This window comes from Tamandua tetradactyla, chromosome 3, assembly GCF_023851605.1.
Source record: "Tamandua tetradactyla isolate mTamTet1 chromosome 3, mTamTet1.pri, whole genome shotgun sequence".
Taxonomy (NCBI): Eukaryota; Metazoa; Chordata; class Mammalia; order Pilosa; family Myrmecophagidae; genus Tamandua; species Tamandua tetradactyla.
In genome coordinates, this window is record NC_135329.1 from 26,901,155 (window position 1) to 26,922,387 (window position 21,233).

At 46.4% G+C, this 21,233-nt stretch overlaps 1 protein-coding gene across 1 annotated transcript in view; it reads right to left on the reverse strand.

Annotated features, from left to right (window-relative positions):
- The window catches only part of EBF2 (EBF transcription factor 2), a 190,235-nt gene extending 170,437 nt beyond the window's left edge, over nucleotides 1-19,798 (reverse strand). Inside the window, exons 1-6 of the mRNA XM_077152833.1 lie at nucleotides 19,111-19,798; nucleotides 16,320-16,476; nucleotides 15,192-15,255; nucleotides 14,842-14,897; nucleotides 14,235-14,308; nucleotides 7,936-8,004 (exon numbers count right to left, since the gene is read on the reverse strand). Of these exons, the coding sequence (XP_077008948.1) occupies nucleotides 7,936-8,004; nucleotides 14,235-14,308; nucleotides 14,842-14,897; nucleotides 15,192-15,255; nucleotides 16,320-16,476; nucleotides 19,111-19,241 (551 nt within the window). The 5' untranslated portion in view covers nucleotides 19,242-19,798. The remainder of the gene's footprint in view (nucleotides 1-7,935; nucleotides 8,005-14,234; nucleotides 14,309-14,841; nucleotides 14,898-15,191; nucleotides 15,256-16,319; nucleotides 16,477-19,110) is intronic.
- Between the last annotated feature and the right edge of the window lie 1,435 nt (nucleotides 19,799-21,233).

The window sequence follows — 21,233 nt, forward strand, 5'->3', positions numbered from 1 at the left end:
AGAATTTTTGTGTCCATTTTTCCAATGCCTGGTAGCAAAGATTGAGGGAAATAATACCCATTCCTTGGCAGGAAGAAAAGCAAAAAGGAAAAGCATTCACGGGCCATTATAATGTCTTCCTAATAGATTCCCTTACTTCCATTCTATGTTTTTTTTTTATCTTTCCTCAAACTTATCTCTCTAAAATATCGACCTGACCATGAAATTACAGTATTCAAAATCCTTTGAAGTCTTCCCAGACCACCAAATAATGTCAGAATGCTTCTGTATGGGTATATAAAGTCCTCCAAAATGCAGACCCAAATAATCTTTCCAACTTCTCCTACTCTCCCCCCTTCATACATATCCATGCACCTGTAAAACTCCAAAGAATTTAGGAAATTCTTCCCTGTAGACTATTATTAACACAGTCACAGACCTTTCCATAGCCTTTTCCCACACAGTTTACCTGCTTCTAAATGCCCTTTGACCCCACCTGTGTATGTCCAAGTTACAGTCATCTTTCAACGCCCAGCTCAATTATTTATCACCTCCAGAAAGTGTTCCCTAATTTCTAACCCCACTCACCACTGCGAAGATGGAAATCATCTCCCCGTCTTCCGATCTCCCAGGGTTTTTGTCTCTACCTCTTTTGTGGCACATTTTACATTCTGCATTGCCTCATCATTATTTCTGAATGTCCTTCTTTATTTATTTATTTAAACTATATGTTCTTTACAGAAATTTTTGTCTATTTAATCTTACTATTCCTAAAAGCATCTTATGAAATCCATGATAAAGGCCCTCAATAAATATTTACTGAATTAATAAATATTCAACCTGCTTTACAATTCCAGATATTCTGCTCTTGGCACTGTTTTGTACCTATCTGCCCCTGGGCAAGAATGTTAAGCAGTTGTCAAATACAGATAGCTACAGGAAAGGTCCTATATGCACTGGCAAAGGACTCAGTCATGCAAACTCGTGAAGTGACTGCACTTGGCAGTCAGAGATTGACCTGTAAACCAATATTCATTGAGCTTCAATTGTATCCAAGCCACTGAATAGACACAGTGGGAGTTACAGAATAGCAATTGCTATAATTTTTTAAGCATCTACTCTGTGCCATGCCATGGGCGGGGGCCTTACATACATTAATGTATTTACCGCAATAACTCAATGAGAGAGGTAGTATTATTAATGCATCATCGAGCTAATAAATACTGAGGTCAAAACTTAAATGGCAGGAACAAGAATAAGAATTATTGCAGTTTGTATACCTTTATTTCCATTCTTGAAATGTCTTAGGATTTTTGAGATATTTGTTTTCTCCAGAATAAAATTGTTATTTTAGATTTTAAAAAAATTAAATGGCATATGTTGCCTGACATCAAAGAGTTATAATATGGTTGGGCATGTAAGACAAGTACCAACAGGTAAAAGGTTATTGATAGCCATATATCCTAACAGGAATAAGTATATGTGATAAATGTCAAGGGAAAACAATTTGGTTGTAAGAACTGATATCTCTGAGGAAGCAAAATCTGAACCGGTCCTTAAAGGGGGATGGGATCCATATTGGCTGAGAGTTTGGGGAGGGTATTCCAGATAGAAATGAAGTGTGTAAGAAATTTGAAATCTATCTACCTTCCACCTACTTGGCCTTTATAGCACTTTTCAATTTGTAAATATCTGGTTCTTTGTGTGATTTTTTAAATCATGAACTTCATGAGACTAGGAATCATGCCTGTTCTAGTCCCTGCTGGTATCTCAGTGCCAAGTATTTATAAATATTTGCTTAAAAACTGAACAAAAGAAGGAATTAATAAATAAACAAAATTGTTGAGTGAACCAGTTGTATAGAAAACTAAGCTTGCTTGTATCACATCCTAAAGTTCTTCAAATCCAGGTAGACTGGTCAGTTGCGTGGAATACATATAATTCTTGATTTTGGCGGGGCGGGGGAGGGGCGTGGTACATGGTCCAGGAATCAAACCTGGGTCTCCTGCCTGGAAGGCAAGCATTCTACCACTGAACAACCTGTGCACTCATATAATTCTTAAAAACTAACCCAACTATAGCTGTCAACATCATAACTCTACAGTTTCATCCTTCTAACCAAGAGGAAGAAAGGGACTTTCCCTAAGAAAATTGAGTTTCTGTTTTTACTGTTTGGCTCAGGCTGCAGTCCAGGAAAGTTCTTCAATCCGAAGGGACATTTTTGCTAGACCAGCAGTAGCAGAGCCCCTTCTCCTACCTTTATCTCCCCTGCAATGACCAAGAAACTAGCAAAGATCTTGGTAGAAAACAAAAGAAGAAGAACATGAAAGAATGATGCATTCACATTGGATAAATAATCTGTGTTTTCTAGTGAGAAAATCTGGGTCTTCCCTAAGGGAATGGAATTTTCACTGAAAAAAAAATTTCCCCAGGTCAGGTTTTTGTAGACTCTTCACAATATTACACTCCCTATGCTGGAGATGGGGAGTCTGGGCAGAGAAGGCACATATTAATAGCTCCTGTAAATTATTGATGAGCAAGGATGATGAATTAGCATGCTTGACACCCAAACCTGGGCCTTCAGCTAGACTTAAGAAATTAAAGCTGGAGAGTAATGTAACACTCACCTGTTAACCAAATGCACTTCATTAACAGAAAGGCACAGAGAGGTGGCTACTTGACCAACGTATCATTAGACGGCTAGTTAGTGTACAATCTGGATCCAAGACTCTTTCTGCAGCACTACGCTCTCTCTCAGTCACGCTAAGGACTGATGTTCCATTAGAGCAGTCATTCAGCCAAACGTGACTTGGACAATCTCAGATTTAATCCATACTTCAGGGGCAAACAGCACCCACCACTTCTCACAGAATAAGGATCCTCCCTGATGTTCCTACTAGGATTTCTTCTAGACCATGCTTAAATAGTTTCACTGACACCACACAATTTCTCACCATTCTTCAACAGCTCTAAAGTCTGGAGTGGTTTTCCTTCTATTATACCAAAATCAAATCCTTCTCTCTATAACCACCATCCATTGATGAAACTCCAGTTTCCCACTGAAACTGGCTGTATGACCTTAGTCAACTCCTTAAGACTAATTTTTTCCTCCATAAAATGGAGCTGTTTATCATCACTGAAGATTAATTAAGAAAATTATTTAATTAGCACAAATTGCTTAGCATAATGCCCAGCACACAAGTACCAAATTAATGTTAGATACTCTTTTTTTTTGCATGGTCAGGCACCTGGAATCGAACCCGGGTCTCCAACATGGCAGGCGAGAACTCTGACTGCTGACCCAGAAATCGGTATTCAGGTGGTGTCACTACTGCTCTGTCTAGCTTGCCCATTTCCAGGGAAAGGGAGGGAGTGGTCACAGCCTGAAAACCTGCCTAGGTGGCCTAGGATGGCAGGGATCTGCTGTGCTTTAAGGACATAAATCCCACCTAGCGTTCAATTCCAACTGCTCCCCAAATACTAATTCAATGCTGAAAGGGATAGCGAGGTTGAAAGGAGAATCTACACCACAGATCAAGAATGGATTAATATGGAAGTAGTTTGAAAAATCAACGAAAAGAAAAAACTCCAGTGTTCAGGATTCACAAATTACTCTCTAGCTTGCATGGCAGTAGGCAAGGACGTTATGCCCACAGCTGTCCTCTGATGTCTCCCATCTCACAAAAAAATTTTTCACTGAAGTTAAGTGAAAAACTTGAGAGAAGACTGACATGTATGACTCAGAAGAAAGAAGATTCAAACATATGCTTCAATGCAACAAGTTAGTCCGTGAGGCAGAGACAGGCAGGAAGGGGCTGTGCCAGATGGCAGAGGAAGAGCAAAGGAGAAGCCTGGACCAGAGATGAGAGCAGCAGGTGAAGATGTCTACCAGGAAGGAGGCAGAAGAAAGCATCATTGAAAAGGAGGAGGAGGAGGAGAAGTTTTAGTAGTCAGGAAACCCCTCACTGGCAACTCAGCATCCAGATATTTTTGAGGAAACCTTTTGAATGAGGGTCATTCTATTGTTTATTTGAGTCTTTGGAAAAGAAAATAAACAAAATCCATCAGCCAAACACTTAAAATGATCCTTCTGGGAACAGAGCTCAGAAATATGTAAGAGCAATGTCCCAAGACAAAAGACTGGGATTTTTACTATGTACCCTTTTAAAGAAAACACCCTACCAGTGTGCACAAGGGAAGGTGCAGCCTATACAGATTCAAAAGAAAATATCCCCCTCTCTAACCATCTGCCTTTTTATGGAGCTGAAAGGGCAGGACCCATAAAAGCCCTTTTTCTTTCTCCCAAATCAGGGTGAACTGCCCCTAAAATACTCTACCCACATACCACCAGATTATTCTGAGCCCCAAGTCTCAGCGATACCCAGAAGCTCTCAGAATGCAGAGCGTTTGAAGAGAGCACGGCCCAAGACAAACAAGATTGAAACCACAAAATGTAAATCAGTTTGAGCCTCTTTATTTTTGTTTATCATGCAAGTATTTAGAAAGGATTTAGGCTGATGACCCCAGTAAGGATTTTATTTATTGTTGTTTTAGGTTGTGTTTCATTCCGTTTTATTTCCTCAGATAGGGACTTTGGATTTTTTACACTAAAAATTAATAAATCCTATTTCTACTACACACACATACACATTTTTACACAGAAGGAAGACTCTGCTGGAGCCCCATGAGTCAGCAGCAAGTCCTGCTGGGTTGTGTGTTGGCCTGGCTTTGTGGAGATGGGTGTGGCTGCCCAAGAATTCACAAAAGCAAGCTGAAAAGATAACTGAAAATAAAAAAATAAATTAAAAAATTATGTCTCTAGAGATATCAAGGCAAGGAGTAATTTAACAGAAAAAAAAATCCAAATCTGGGGCTGATACTTGGGAAATGAAGAACGAAGTCACTGCTGGGGAATACCCAATTGTAGAACCCCATGGTTTTCAATGAAGAGGCCACAGATATAATAAAAGTTTTCCTTAGTATTTTAAGCAGCCTACTGGAAACTGAGTATCTGCCTGAGATGTGATCCCATAGGCTAACTGAACCATCAAGTTGCTCTTTTTTTTCAGCTGGTAGTCTTTTAAGTCTATGGATGACCCTGGTTGTCTCATTCTGATGAAATGTGTGACCACTGATGACATCCAAGGCATTTCTGGCATGAGATTTTTCTCTCCCATTCTATGTATTTGATTAGTAAAAATGGAATCACAACTGGATTATTACTTGCCAATCGCAGTTTGACAGGCAAAATGGTGAAAAAACCCTCAGGTTCACCAAGGGAAAAACATTAAAGCAGTCCTTGGTGGTGAAAAGTTTGGGAACTACTCTTAAGCCTCCCCCCAGACATGCACTATTCTAAAGGAATAAACAGGCTTCCCTTGAGTCAGAGTGGAGCGTGCCTGTTGTGTGAGAAAACTCCACGAGAGACAGTGTAAATTAACTGCATCTGGTTAGAATGGGGGAAAAGGGGGAGGAGGCAATTAGCTGGCATTACGGGAACAAGGGTAAAGAAGAGAGCTCTATATTTACTCAGAGGAAATCCGAAATAGACTACTTTGTACCCGTCTGGTGCTTGTGAAAACCTGGTCCCCTCCAAGTTGGCAGATGAACCCAGGAGCCAAAAGCACAGCTCAACCAAACCCCTGGATGGCGCACATCACCCATCCCACCTACAACAAATGAAAACCTGACCTCACCCCCTTTTCCTTCCGTAAATAAGGGCAAGAAAACCAAAGGTAACCCAAAAAACATTCAGGAGCAATAAAGCAAGGTTTCAGCGAGCGAACAAAATCTTCAAACAAAAGCCCTACAATGAGTAAACTGAACAAATGCATCTGTTTATAATAAAAATAGGTTCTCTTAAAACCTGATACTGGTCAATTTACAGCACCCGTTGGTATGTATGTTTCCATGTGTAGGCGTGCAACGTTTCGGAAGTAACACATATTTCAAGGATGCAGAGACATCACTGGGCTGTTTTATAGTGCATGGGATAATAAAAATAAATGCCATCGTCACATAAAACTCCATAGTACATAGCCAAGATACAATTTCCACCTCCTCTGAAGAATTTAAGGCATTCTAGCACTAACTATGAAGACATCTAACATGAAAATCTTTTTCTCGCCACAGATGAAAAAAGACTGTCCTATCTTTTACACATGTACACGTGTATTGCATAGGGAGAAAACATAAGCATTTTCAGCATTATTCCTGGATGCAGATTATGGGTAGTTTCTTAAAGCAAGAACTGTTGGTAACTGCAGTGTGCTGATGAATTGTCAAGTGCAGGTTAGCATTTAAGAGTTTGCAAACATTTCTAAAGCTGGTTTATGGGGTGTTTACTACAAGAAGATATGTAAAAGTCATGAGGATGAAGTTACTCCTTGAAAGGGGAGCTAAAGTTAGTAAGAAAAAAAAAAGACTAGATGAAGATTAGTGAGCTCAGTCTACACACTAGAAAGGACTAGAAATCTGGAACTACATCTAGGCTACACTCATATACCTCAAATTTCCCAGAGGATCCCAAGGGCATCCCTGAAAGTAGGTAAATAACGTCATGTGTAATCGGCACATCCAACTCATATAATTAAGATAGAGTTCTAGAGAAGAGCTGTTGAGGCATTGTGTTCTGGTCCAGCTCTGCCCCAACCAGTTGTGCAAGCATGCATAGTCATGTCACCACTCTAGGGTCCAGGTTTTTCTCATTTATAAAATGAAGATGATGGCTGACCCCCAAAAGATCTTGCAACTATGTGATTTTAAACTTCTATGCACTTCCAAAAAAAAACACAAAGAAACTCCAAATGGCTCCCTAGAATAGGACTGTCCTAAACCTCCTAAAATGGCAAAGGAACTATACATATCTAACAAGTATTTCATATTTGGTTATCACCCTCTTCCAAGCATCTCAAAGAATACTGCAAACCTGCCATGATATTTTAGTAGCCTCCTGAAACATAGCAGCAGGCAGTACCCTCCAAGTTATTATTATACCATTGAAGAACAGAGATACTGAGTGCTTTGTCCAAGGTCAGTAGCTAGGACAGGGTCAGAATCTCAGACTCCTCATTCCTAGGACTATTCTATACTCTCCATGAAGAAACCAGGCTGACTTTCTGGGAAGAATGCCAGAGGTTCCATTCTCCCAATTGAGAATTCATTGGAATATTGGAATAACAACTTTGGAGACTGTGGTCTCCCCGATCCATTTCAGGACCTGGCTAGAAACCCAAAAACCCACAGAAAGAAGCAATAGGGAATTATTCCGTTTTTTAACAAAAGAGAAAAAATTAGGGGTGGGAATATGAGGTTTCTTTAAAATTACATGATTGCTGGAAGTTAATTTGGTATTTCTTAGATGGTTTGTTAAGTTCTGTTTCCAATCACAAAAACAGACAGCCGAGGATGCTTAAATCACCTTTCAGTGAATTAGCATCCTGTCCCAAAGACTCTTTCCCACTCTGAACATAACGTAGAACCCAGAATGCAATCCTTCATGGTAGAAAGGAATTACACTCAATGCAATAGAGAGGGTGTCATAATCCCCTAACCCATAACCTAAAATTGACACTCTTCAAGCCCAGCAGCAATCACTGACAATGGGGGCGACACTTAACCTGAGGTACACTACCTCTTCTAGGGACGTGATCTAGCCCATGTCCCACCAGATAGGAAAGATGGCCTCCTTTACCATCCACAGACTCCTCATTAAACTTTAATTAATGCACCTGGAAATAAAATCCCATCATAGCTTTAGAGGCACATGTTCAAAAAAAGTTTCCACTTCTTCCAAGAAAGACCAACCAGAGAGGGGAAACACATGTTGGACTAGCTTAATGCCTTGAAGATAGTGTGAAACCAACTTTATGTCAAAGCACCAAATGATAAGTACTCAGAGTTTAGAGTCACAAAGGAAAAATAAACAAAAATGAGAAAAATCACATTTTTCCCTACCTGTCAATGATGACAGGGTCTGATGGAGTCTCATTTCGGTTTCCACAACTTTTCTTTTCACAACACCGACTGTCGAAGGAGAAGGAACCAAATGAGTGAAATGGATTTATTTATTAAATCAAGAAAATACAATGAGTATACAATTTAAGAACGTAGCCTCCCTAATTATGAACCAAAAGCAGAATTTGTGGCCACATTAAAAAAAAAACCTAGAGCCAAAAGATATTCATCAAATTCTCACTCTATAACTTACAAGTTGGGTAATTCTCAGCAAATCACAGCTTTCCTGAGAGCCATATTTATAATCTGAACCATGAACGCTTGGATTTTAAGATCTACAAGGTCACTTCCAGACCTATATATTTAAGGGTTTTGTGTCTAAACAAATATTTGAAGTAAGAGAGGGAACAGAAATGTATAAAATAGACCACAAGTAGCTGCCTTGATTATTATAAACTTTTATTCATTTCCATCATTTACTATAGAGGAAGGAAGAAGACCAGACTATGATATACATTTTTTAAGAGGAAGAACATAAGGCAGGGAGTTGTAGGATATCTCCAATCATTTTCACCAAGTATGGAACAGAAACGGGATGTAGCTTGTAAGCCCTAGTCTTGAGAACTCTACCTCCCAAGACTTCCAACTGGTAGAGGGCTGAGGTAGAAGCTGAATAAATGTTAGTAGAATTACTCGAAAGAAAGAGATAAAGAGAACCCCTAGAACAGAAAGGAAACACTTAGAAAGATCTGAGCAGAGAGCAAAACACTCCAATCCAAAGATATAGGTGTGACATACCCAGACAAATATGAAAAGGACAAAGGAAACTTGGTGGTGGAGAAATCCTGGGTAATCACCTCCCCAAGCATGTTGTTGGTCTGCTGCTTGTCAGGGCCACAGCCTTTTGAATACCCCTCAATTCATGTCAAGTGTATGGTCTACCATCAACTGGAGTTGATTAAGGACGTAACTTTGAGATGGCTTAAAAGAAAAGCATTATTGTCCATACTAATTGAGAATATACAGATTGAGACCTTTTCTTTAAAAAATAATCAGAGAATATGTCTAATAAATGTTAATGACAACCAAACTATATGTGAGCACTGCCCCTGCAGTGATGGTTTCTCTGTAGCTAAAGCTCGACATGGTTCAATAGAAACACTACTCAATTTCTAATCAGGGCTCTGGCATCTAATCTGACTCTGTAGCTAGCCAGTGAATTTAGGAAAGTCTCTTTAACCCTTCTGGCCTTTGCCTCCCTTACATAGTCAAGGCAACTGCTGGACTAGATCATCTCAAGAGTCCATACTAGACTCTTTAAGAGTCCAGGAGTTTAAGAAGAGTTTAAGAGTTTAAGAAGTCCAGGAGGCTATGAGATTCGCAGCCCACCCTTCAAAAGTGATGTCAGGATAAGAAAAAGAGGGAAACCATGAGGCAGCAGGGACCCAGAGGCCTCACACCTGCCAATAATAGAAGTGCTCTGTGGCTCTCTACTGTCCATTAGATGGTACTCTCTGATCCATCACAGAATTAAAAATAAATTGATAAAGATGTAAAATATTTCAATATTTCTTTTTGCAGAGATATGTGGATTATTCCGTGAAGAACCATAACATTCTTAGAAAATAAGATATCCTTGAGAGATGCTAAAAATGTTGACCAAATGGACTCAATGAGGTTTCAAGAAACTTAATCAAGTTAGTAGAAAGTCAAGGAAAATTTGTGTCAACTTTCTTAAACACTACAGTTAGCCACCAAAACTTTTGGAAATAATATTTTGCCTTTGAAATTATATTAGGTCTTAAGTTTTAAACTTTCAATTCTACCCAAGATTAGCACCAATAAAAATGCTGGCCAGCTGCTCTCCCACCTCCCAGGAAACTTGCACTCTTCCCAACTCCTACCCCCACCCATTTCCATCTCTCCCACCTCCACTATTTCTGGTATATTGCCTATGTCAATGCAATGCCTCTGCAGCTCAGGCAAAGTTCTTTTATTAGCAACACAATTCAAAAAAGCCATACATGATAGTTACCTCAAGACCTTCAAGCTAGACCCTCCTTTGACATCCCAGCATGTCAACCTAACTTCAAATTTGTGTGAGATGCTGTGTACAATTTAATTAGAAGAGCCCATGCTGCCAGAACCTGCCAATCTGTTTAGTTTGGGTAGGAATGGATTCTGAGGAAGCTGAGGAAGTTTGCAAAATTGCTCAGCTGAATTCAGCTGCTTTCCATGGGGATTTCCTCTGGAGGAGAAGAAAAACAGATAAAAATGTAAGCCTGGAGCCAGTGTAATACAATGTGGGGGATTCAACTCAAAGAAGGAAATGGTATTCAAAGAAAAATGCAGAGAAACTTTAGGACCCAATCTTTCATTTTCCAACAGTAATATTTAAATATAATCTCTAATGTTGATATTTTCAGCATAGAACAGAAGTAGGAGACATTCACTTGACTGTTGGACAATAGCAGTAAAGGTACAAAAACAATAGGACTCGGTTGTATTTGCCCCATTTCAATCTTTCTTCAAATTTCTCTGGGTCTCTTAGTTAGCCAAAGCTAATTATTTTCCCTTTTATTTTTTAAAGAAAACGTCTCAGTCTGTATGTGCTGGTTGTTTTTTATTTTATTTCTTAAATGGCATTCAGTCCTCGAATCAGCAATATTAACATAAGCAAAGAGAAGTGGAGAATTGAAGGCATTCAGGAATCCACACTCCCCAATCACTTTGGGATCAGATATGGGGATACTTAATGCCAAGGAATTGGGTCCCTGAATTACTCAGATTACAAACTCAATTCTCCCTTCCTTTTGCTATATAGACAAAGCCCTAGTGACCAACTTCAGATTTGGCTACTTTAGTTAAAAGGCTTTGGGGTTATTGTCTAACAAGCAAGTTGCTAAATCTGTTGTTTCTGATAAGTGTTTGTAAAAAAAAAAATGAAAATGACTATAAAATAGGAAAAGAAGACAATAATAAAATAAAGTGAACTTGGCAATAGGTTAAGATTGTGTTTCTAACTACCACAGAGAGTGCTCAGAAGTGCCCTTTTATCCTAATGAATGAAAATGAAAGCTGTTCCCCTGTTCCTCTGTTTGTCTTGGCTTAGTATATTTTATTCTAGTACTTATTTGGGGAACCTTTTACCTAAAATGTTCTCAATTTGTTTACAGGCCTCTTTCATCTTCCCTATTTCCACACTGAGTCTTTAAGAGGGAAAGACAGAGGACACAGCAATTGAGGAAAGAAAGAGGAAGGAATTTAATCACAATCCTGAATCTTACCTGGATTTTTCAGAAAGGGAAAAAGAAGAGGGATGAAAGACAGCAGGGGGGTGGAAAAAAACCCCAGCCGTGTACACAGGGGTGTCCAGTCAACCAAACCCCTGTTCGAGACAAGCTAATGTGCCCCTTTCCCCTTCAAAATGGTTTTTAAAATTCAACCCTCAACTTTCAAAAATCTGTCTCTAATTTCAAACTCAAATAAGCACACAGCATGGTGGCTTTTGTTTTGTTTTCTTCTCCCCAACTCCTCCCTGCGATTGCATAACAAAAGTGTCTAAATTCACACCATCTGGCCGATAAAGACACTGGCCCCACTGCCCGGCTGGCCCATCTGATTAGGGCCCTGTCTAGCCTGCGCCTTGTGGCGAAAAGTCACAGCTGTGGGGTTTGCTCGCGCTCAATACAACTCTGTTATTAGCCAGCTGTAGGCCTTGAGACGACTTCTGTTCAAATTATAATATCTTTTAACCCTCTGAGCATTGAGGGCGCAGAGGTGGCTGGCAGCGACATAACAACTAGATTTCTCCTTGCAAATAATTGGCAAAATGAACTAAAGCAGAGGAAAGAGGAGCAGAGACAATTGGGAAACGAAGGGAAAACTATTTTTATTTGTTTTGTCCCCTTTCTAGGTTTGCCCCATCCAAGCTAAACACCAAATGATGAGCCTTTTACTAAAGATTATAGAACAAAGACAACATTCGGGGAAGTGCCCAGGTATGCCTAAGAATGCCATGCAAATGAGATTGAGTATAGCCAATAATTGCTGAGGAACTGGGCATCTGACTCATCTTTCAAATGTTGACTGCCATAACTGCCCCACAAAATATGGAAGAAGGAGCGTTTTGCCCTACGGGAGAACAAACCAGCTCTAACTAACAGATTGAATGAAAACTTTCCCTTTTAGATGCATCCAGTGTTTGCCGCACACCCTATCGCATCTCCCACAACCAACACACATACTACAAATATAGTACTAATTCAGTGGGTCATTGATTTACCCATAATTAATATTTGCTTTAAAATTCTAGTTTGGGAAGAAAATAACAGAGCATCTTCCCAGGTTTCCAATGCAGAGAAGTTACAGTACATTAAATTTTTATATTGTGTTACTAATGCAGACTAAACTACAGGCTTTAAAAATTGATGCTGCTACTTAAACAGCATAAAGTGAGGAGGATTTGATTGGGCTGAAAAATAAAAACGTCAGCCGTAACTACAGCTGGATGGGGGCATGCAAGCATTGTTTAAAATGATAGGCATGATTCATCAATGGGCCAGTTTTTTATTTTGTTTTGTTTTAAGAACATAATTCTCCAAACTAAGACATTTAAACGAGTAGAGAGAAAGAAAAAGCTGCCCTTGGATTAACCAACCAAATCAAAGGGCTATATTTAATCTAGGTATGACACAGAAGTGCATCTTGGAAATGTATTTCTTTCTGAAGTAATCTATCAAGGGGCATTCCTGGGTGTCCCTGGGATAAGGGAGTACCTTTCTGCTTACTCCACTCCCAAGGCTTCACCCCAGCTACTCAGGTAAATGAAACCTCAGTTTCTCTCAGTTGAGGCCACTGGCAGGGTTGAAATTTACATTTGGCAAGTTTGTTTTTCTAATACTTGGTCAAAACCAAAACAAACACGTCTGATTGTTACGGTTTCTTTCTGATTAGGTTGGGGAGGCTGGTAGGGGCTGCCTGCTGGGAACTGCCCATAAAACAATCTGTATCAAAAGAGACAGCCTGCAATTACCTAAAACTAGCAAGTCTAGAGTTCGAAGACATTCACTGAAGCAACAGCAGAATAAGGAAGAGTTGAAGGGTTCCCTCTTATCAGGGATTTCGGAAGAAGAAAAAGGTGTGTGCAGTAGACATTTAAGTTTTTATAATAAAGTAGCCACGTTCTTCAATGAGTTTCCTTTTTTTACATTCTTTCTCATTTGCTGAGGGATCTCCAACACCCAGTCCTATTCCTAGCGCATATTAGGCATTTAACAAACATTTCTTGAAAGAGTGAATACGTTTGTGGATGAATTCCTTCTATTTAAAAAAAAAAAAAAAAAACAAAAGAAATTCAAGAGAAAGAGGCCGATCTGCAGGCTGAAAATGGGATAGATTGTGTCTCTGAAAGGAAGCTGAAAGGAAGATGGGAGAAAGTATAGAAAGGAGAGTAGCATGCACCCTTGATAACTTGCGAATCAGGAGCTGCTACGGGCACCATGTTTCCCGGATGGGATCCTCTCCCTGGCCCTTCCACCCACCGCACTGGTCTTTTTTACCTGGTAGTTCTGCCTGACCTAAGAAACTCCACTGACACGAGAAATCATAGGACAGGTAACAGCCCGGGAGGAAGAAGTGACAGACGAGGCAGGGGGAGGGGTAGGAAGCTTCTCGGAAATGTGCGGCCGGACCCGCTGGTGAGCCCTCACTCGGGTTACCAGTCGTTCCCATACTTGGACTCGAAGTGAATCGGTAACTCCACAAGTGGCCGCGCCTAGAAATCTACTCAGAACTGGCCCACCCCGCGGGAACCCAGCCGTCGCGGATCTCCAGCTAAGATAGTTTCGGGGAAAGTTCCCGATTCCAAACGCAGCCTGGGGCGGCCGGACCCTGCGCTCTGCGGCGGACAGAGGGCAAAGTGGCGGCATTCCACTCGGCGGAGGAAACCCCTGCGATACCAGAGGGGGTGGAATCCTGAGTCGGTCTGGGTTACCTGTCCCCATCCCAACGGAAACGCCTTAAGTAACTTGCTTTAAAGGGAAGGGAGACTTAAGTAACTTGCCTTAAAGTAACTTGCTTTAAAGGGAGTTCTAGAGACTTCAGCCCCCGGGGCCAGTCCCTCGCTGCACACCTGAAAATAAGCCCCAGGAGCGCACGCGAGCTGGGCCCGCCCCGCTCAGCTGCTCAGCGCAGCTCACCTGCCCGGCGCCCCTCACCTGCCCGGCGCCCCTCACCTGCCCGGCGCCGCTCACCTGCCCGGCTTTCCAGCAAAGCCCTGAGGGAAAGGCAGCTCTTACCTGCACATCACTTCGTGCGTTAGAAGAACTCGGCACATTTCCGGATTCTTATTCTGTCCCTCATAAGCTATCGGCTGCGAAAGAAGTGGGAAGCAGGAAGGGAAGACAAGAAAAGGGGTGGAGGGGCAAAAAGAGAACTTTAGAACAAGCACGAACTCATTTTTTTCCCCTCTCATTTTCTGCCACCTCTTTATGAGTTTCAGGGCGCAGCCCGGGACCTGAGCGGCTGGCGGTTAATTCAAGCGCAGTAACTCGTTTGTCCCGGGGAGGAAATATTTCTTAGCAAAAGGGGATGTTTGCAAGGGCTGAGTTTCCCAATACTTGTCTTCTCTGTTCATTTCTTCGTTCGCCTCCCGCAGCGTCTCCCCAGTCGGGTAGAAAAAGGACATTTGAAGGGGAAAACTTTTTTTTCCAAGGCGGACAAGGTGCGAGTTGGGGAGAAGGGGGGTATAAAGTCTGCCCCAGTAGATTGTGGAAGGCGGAGAGGGAAGGCAGGAGGAGACCGATGGAGAGACACGCTGGGGTGGGGTGGGGGTGGGGAGCTGGGCGGGAAGAAGGGCGCTGGGAGCCCTGCGGGAAGGGAACCCGAGTAACCCGCCGGACTCACCTGCTTGGTGACCGAGTCGATGAGCCTGACGTACAGGTCCTGCTCGGTGCGGACGCCTGCGGGGGGAAGGGGGCGCGCACAAGTCAGAAGCTGAGGATCCCTGCCGGGCCCCCCAAACCTCTGGTCGCCCTGGAGCCCCGACCTAGGCTGAGCGGTCCTGGGAGCAGAGACCACACATTCCCGCTCCCCCCTGCCCCAACTTCCCTCAGCCCTATTCTCCCGGGGTCCGCCCTAAGGGCCGCCCACCGGCGACAGCCGCAAGGTCGACGGCCTTCCTGGTCAATGAAAATTACGGCCACTGGGCCCGCGGCCCGCTCACTCCCAGGTGAAAGTCGCGCCCGGGCTCTCACCGTTGCTGTAGAGGAGCTGTAACTTGTAGTGGGTGCCGTTGTTGGTCTTCTCGTTGCCTTGTTCCTGAAAAGACAAGTGGCTTTCGATTCCCGACGCTTTCCAGACCCTCCAAAGGAGGGAAAAAGCAGAAAGCACCTCTCCACACCGCTGCCCACCTCCTTTCGCGGTCAAAACGCCAGCTTTGACCAACCCCTACCCAGGCCCAGGGTCAAAGGCTAGGAGCATCTGCCTGCCTCTGGCTGAATCTGGAAACTTGCCCTGGCTCGCGGCCACATGACCCCTCTGCCTGTGTCCCTCACCCTCAAAATTGTCCCCCAAGCCTCATTGACTAGGACACGGTGCAAGTGCTGCCTTTAAACAGGTTCCCATCCAACCCATTGGGCCTTGGTCTGTGTTATAAGGCTCCACTGTATCTCTCGGCAGGAAGGGGAAAGGGACCCTTCACTTGGAAGGGCAGCATTCTGTCTACATCCTCCAGGATCAGAATCTGCAGGGGCCACCGGCTCAGAGATGGGGGTCCCAGGGTTCAAGAAGAACACTGCTCTAAAGCCTGCATTTTACAAATGTGAAGACTGAAGCCCATAGAGGTCAAGGGGCTTTCCTTTGGCATCATTGGCTTAGAAATTACCCTTCATTAGAGTTCAACACCAACCCCAAAACTCTAGGATCAGAGAAGGTGCTGTGTTGGGAAGTGAAAGTGGGGGGAACGGGCTGGGTTGGGAATTGTGGGTTTCCATTTAGTGTCAATTCACCTCACTTTGTACTGGCAGGTGCAAAGTAATAAAGGTAACTGAGAGAAGGGCAGGGTGGCCTTGGTTATACTTTTTAACTCTGTTTTAGCTGGAAAAGCTTTTGCTCCAAGGTCAGTCCATGACCAGGAGCTACTAACGACCGGGAGCCTGGGTGGGCAGAGCTTCTAGAGCTCTCGCAGCACTGGGTGTCAGAGCCCGGGCAGGAGAAGGTGCCAGGAAACCTGAGTGAATTAGAGGATGGGAGTGAGAAGCCTCTATTCACCATCCCTGATGATGAGCGGAAAAGTGTCGCGAGTGACAGATGGAATCTTTAGTGCTTCCCAAGGAGGGAATTATTAGGCCGCAGAGGGAAATGGGAGGGGAATCTCCGCTTACTTTGTCGTTCTCCACAAAGTCCACGAAGGCCGTGCGCTCGATCTCCACCGGCTGCCCCTGCCTGTCGTAGAGCGCCAGGACAAAGTGAAAGAAGTTGGATTTTCTCAAGTTGGAAGGCGGCTGCTTCTCAAAGTGGGCCCGGGACAGGGCGACCCCGCTGCGCAGGAAGAGACACCGGGCGGGCGGGAGTGGGGGTGGGGCGTCACGGACACGGGAAAGGGAGAAAGACACGACGTTACCGACATGCCCACAAAACACCACAAAGGGGTGAAGACCCACATGCTGGGTTCAGACACCCGGTCCCCGTTAGGCCTTTTCCCAATTCAGAAGAGTAAGTGGGCACTCCTGAGAGGACTCGCCCTAGCCGCGGGATTTTGGTGGCAGGGCCGACGTCCCGGGCAGTTCTGCGCCACCGTGGGGTGATCCAGCCTCTGCGTGTCCCAGCCCGGGGCGGCTCACCCGCCGGCCTTTAGTGGAGACCGAAGGACCGGGGCTGTGGAAGCCCCGAGCGGTTCCCAGAGGGAATCTTGTCCTGTCTCTTCCAGCCTCCTCCATCCTCTCCCTCAGGTGGCTCAGCGGGCTGGGTCAGAACCATGAGATGGGACCCGGAGTTAGGATAATAAGTATCTCGTTGACTTTTGAAGACGTGACCCTTTTCTTTCATCTACATTTGAATTACCTATCCTGGTGCCACGGCCCGCCAAAAAACTTCCCAAGATAACTGCGAAAGGCGGTGAGATAGAACGCCCCGAAAGGGAACCGACAGAAAGCTCAAAGCCCAGGTTTCTCGGTCCTCACTCTACTTTCCTCGCTCTTCCGGAAAGTTGAGCTCGGGACCGCAGTGGGGCAAATGTCCACGAACGACATGGGGGAGAGCGGGCCACCGCGGACGACGTGACACTGCGGAAACACCGCACTCTCCACCCCAGCCACCCACCTCCCACCCCCCACCCCCATAGACAACAGAGAGCCACCGGGCTTGGAGAAGTGTCAATGTTATCAAAACGCAAAGAGCGTCCTCGCCTGGGGCTGAGGGGATCCCCGCTTCAGCCGCGCCCCCCCCCCCCCCCCCCCCCGCGCCGCGGCGCCAGCCAAACCTGCTGACAGCGAAACTAAAGTTGGGGGGGTCCAAACAGGCACCTTCGAGCGTTTCGAGGGTATGCACACCTCTCCCTACCGACCTGTCACGGCCGCGGCCAAACTGGCCACAAGGCCATATTTAGCCCGAAACTCCCGGGCCCAGACAGCGCGCAGATGGCCGGAGTGCCCGGCTGCGCTGGGGTCTCCCAGCTTTGTGCTCCGGGTAGGGAGCGCTCCTACTCCTTTGAGGAGCATAGCTTTTCGGCTAGAATCCCCACCACCACCACCACTACCCGGGCTACCTGTTACAACTTTTTGAAAAACTATTTAATCTGGGGAAGAAAGGCGGGGGAGATGTCTTTAAGGAGCCAAGCTAAAGAAATGCGCCGCGGAGCGGGCTCCGCGGAGCTGCCTAATATCCCTCGGCCTCCAGCACGAGATCCCAGACCCGCTGCGTAAAGCAGCGGCGGCAGTGTGCAGTCTGCGGGAGGGATACCCGCGCGTCGGTGGCTCTAGCAGAAGCGCGAGAGCCGCCGCCGACTCCGGAGCGATGCCACTGCTGCTGCTGCTCCTAAAAAGGTTGGAGGCATGTTCGTTCTACCCGGGATACCTGGAGTCTTGGCTTGTTTGGGAAAGGAGTAGTTTCTCCGTGTGATGTTGAGGAGTAGAGGTGGATGGCAAGGGTAGTGGATCGGGAGGCGACAGGCTTGGGGAGAAGTTTGTGGGTTCTTTGGGGTAAGGGGGCTGTCTCTCGCAGAGAAGGACAAGGAGGCCATAAATCCCAGCTCAATGGTGGGGGGGGGGGGCGGGGGAGGGAACAGATGTCTTCCTGGGGTGGCTCCGTGTACAAGGCGTTCACTGTCCCAGCACTCAGACGCTCTAGAAACAAAGTCAACTTCAGAGACCCACAAAACTAATGGCTGGTGATCCCCAGGACTGCGTGTCCTCTTTCCCGACCTCTTTCATCTTCTACGGCTCCTTTCACTGTTACTTCTTCATCTTTTCTTCTTTCCTTCGTCTCTTTTCTCTCCTCCTCCCTGCCCCCCTGCGTTTGGCCCACTGTTTTATCTCCGACCCTCCCAGCCTCTTTCCCACCCCCCTCCTCCCTGAGCTCCCGGCCGCCTCGCCTTCCGGGGGAGCCGCCCCGGCCTCTCCCGCTCCTATCGCCGCCGCCACTATCTGACCGCGGAGCTCCCGGCCTCCAGGAATCGCCCGTCAAGATGCTGGAGGAGAGGCGCTCACACGCGGCGTGGTGAAACCCGCAGTCCCCGGGAAGCCCGCTCTCTTGCGAGGCCGTGGCGCCCAGCTCCTGTCCTCACACCCCGCTTGGGGCCAGGCCGGTCTCGGAGGATTAGGGGCCGACCTGCGAGGTGTTGGATGCAATCTTGTTATTTTTCTTCCGGAAGAGTGGTCTGTGGGGAAGGAGTGGGGAGAAACGCAAACGACCCAGGCAGTTCAAAATCTGCAGTGTTGGCTGCCGGGTAAGTGTTCCCCTGGCTGCAGCGACCTGCCTGCCCGAGGGCAAGCCCCAACGTGTGGGGCCAGAGCGACAGATGGAGACGAGTGGGGGAGAGAATGCTGGGGAGCAGGGTAGAGGCTGGGGGGCGGGAGCGGGACAGAGAGAGAGAGACAGAAAGAGGGACAGTGAGATTGAGAGAGGAAACAAGGGGGAGACTTGGAGAGCATAATAATTGTGCTACCGTCTCGTTACCTCTGCGCCGCGACGTTAGCATCCACCACGCCGACATTCCGCACCCAGGACCTGACCGAATCCATCTCGGAGCCCAGCGATTTCTCTTTCAGAGCTGGTCCTCTTCCTAGAGTATCTTGAATCCCAAACATTTAAAAAGTCTGATCCTCTACTCGCTTTAAAAAGGAGTTAACAATAACGCAGTCCTGTTTCCAACGCGGCCACCAAACCGTCTCCCTCCAAAGCAATCCAAGAAAAGGGATCGAGTGCTGAAGTTTGAGTCTTTCTTGGGAAAAAAGTAAATAAATAAAAGATAACCGGTCCTTTGCTTCACACGCAAGGTGGCGGATTGATGTAGACAAAGTTGGTGTTTTATCCTCCGCAAGTTCAGATCTGCTTCCTCAGCCCCTCTGCCCTAGGTCGATCGCATCCTTCCAGTCGCAGCTCTGCATCCAGAAAGTGATCACAATTTAGAAGCATCACCTGTTCTGGGAGAAACGGGAGGAGATTGATGGCTGCCTAATCTCTCCCCTACCTCCTGCCTTCCCTCTCCCCCCCCCCCCCACTACTCCTCCCCACCGCTCCAATTTAGAGGGGGGGAAAATCCCAACAGGATCAGTTGTAAAAGGAAGGGGAAGACCCGGAGCAGAGAGGAGGCGGTGGCAGCGAGCGCCGCAGAGCCCGGCTACCGCCGAGCGCCGGCCCCATGAATGGGTTACTACGGCCCGGACCGCTGGAGGCGGAGCCGCGGCCCGAAAAGGAGCCTCATTTGCATGGACGCTCGGGATTGGCCAGCGCCGGGCAGGCCGGGCCGACGTCCTCCCGCGGCGCGCGCCACGCTCGGCGTTGCTCCGAGTCTGGGAGGTGAAAGGGGACAGAAAGCTGCGGGTTCCGAGTCCTTGTCTGGACCCCGTGTGCGTGCGCGGGATGGGAGCCCCCAAACCCTGCAGTGACGCGGGGTAACGGGGATCTCCGGGTTGGGATCCCACTTGCTCCGCCGGACCGCGAGAGCCGGAAGTCTTAGTTGGTAGTGCGTCTAGCCGCCGGTTTTTCCAGCCTGCCCGGAGGCATATTCATTCTCCCTGTAATTTAGGTCTGTTTGCAAACAGACCTGTTTGTGAAGAAACGGAGAGTGTGGCCACATGTTTGTACAAACGTTCCTTAGAGCAAGCCGGTTCCCTGAATGGGCTCCCCCAGCCTCCTGGAGTTATATGGTGACACAGATTTTGTGTACGGTTTCCAAGCTATTGAGAGAGAGACCGGATATATAGTGAATGAAAGCAGAGTGAGATGGAGGGGGGAGACGAACGAGGCTCAAGTGCTGTTCAAATAAATAAAACGGTCACGGAGCTGAGGAAAGTGCCCTGGGGCGGGAACGAATGGTAGTCGGCCCCGTGCAGATGAGAGGTTGCTGACAGATCACCGCAGGCTGAGTGCGAGATCCGCCGGGGCGATTTCCCGGGAGCCACCCCCTCCGTTCCCCTCCCCCTCTCCGCGCCACCCGGAGTTCCCGAAGTCCCGGGGAGGGGCAAGAGCTGGGGAGTCACGTAAACTTTGCCCACGGCGCGCGGTCGCCGCAGTGCTCGCTGTGGGCCGGTGGCCGGGAGGCGGCGGCAGCTCTGCCAAACTGCTGAAACCCTAGACGGCTTTTTAACTACGCCGGGCAGCTCGCCGTGCTATTAAAATCCTCCTGGCTGGGTGTTATTTTCTTGCTTCTCCTTTTGTATTCTGATCTGTACATAGATCTGCTGCTGAAATCTAGAACACCAGCGCGAAAACAGATTTGAAGACAATGAATGCAAATCTGTGCTCAAAGACCATCTGCCGAGGAGGAGACAATCAGCTGTTCCGTAGTTGGAGCGACTGCGCCGGAGTCTCCCGGCCTCATTACTGAGAGGGCCTTTGCGAAAGCCTGGATTACGTTCAGGAGACTCCCCCCCACCCCCCACCCCACTTAGGACTCCAATCTGAGCGTGATTTGACTCCCGACCAGATCCCGTTAGGTGTAGGTGAGCGCTCACGAATGAACTGCGAGAGTTTGCCGCTAGAGGACCCAGCGCCTTGCAACTTGCCTGGCCGGACAGGAAGCTCGCACTTTGAGAAAATGCCACTCTCTTGAGAAAGGGACCCGTCGGCGCCTCCAC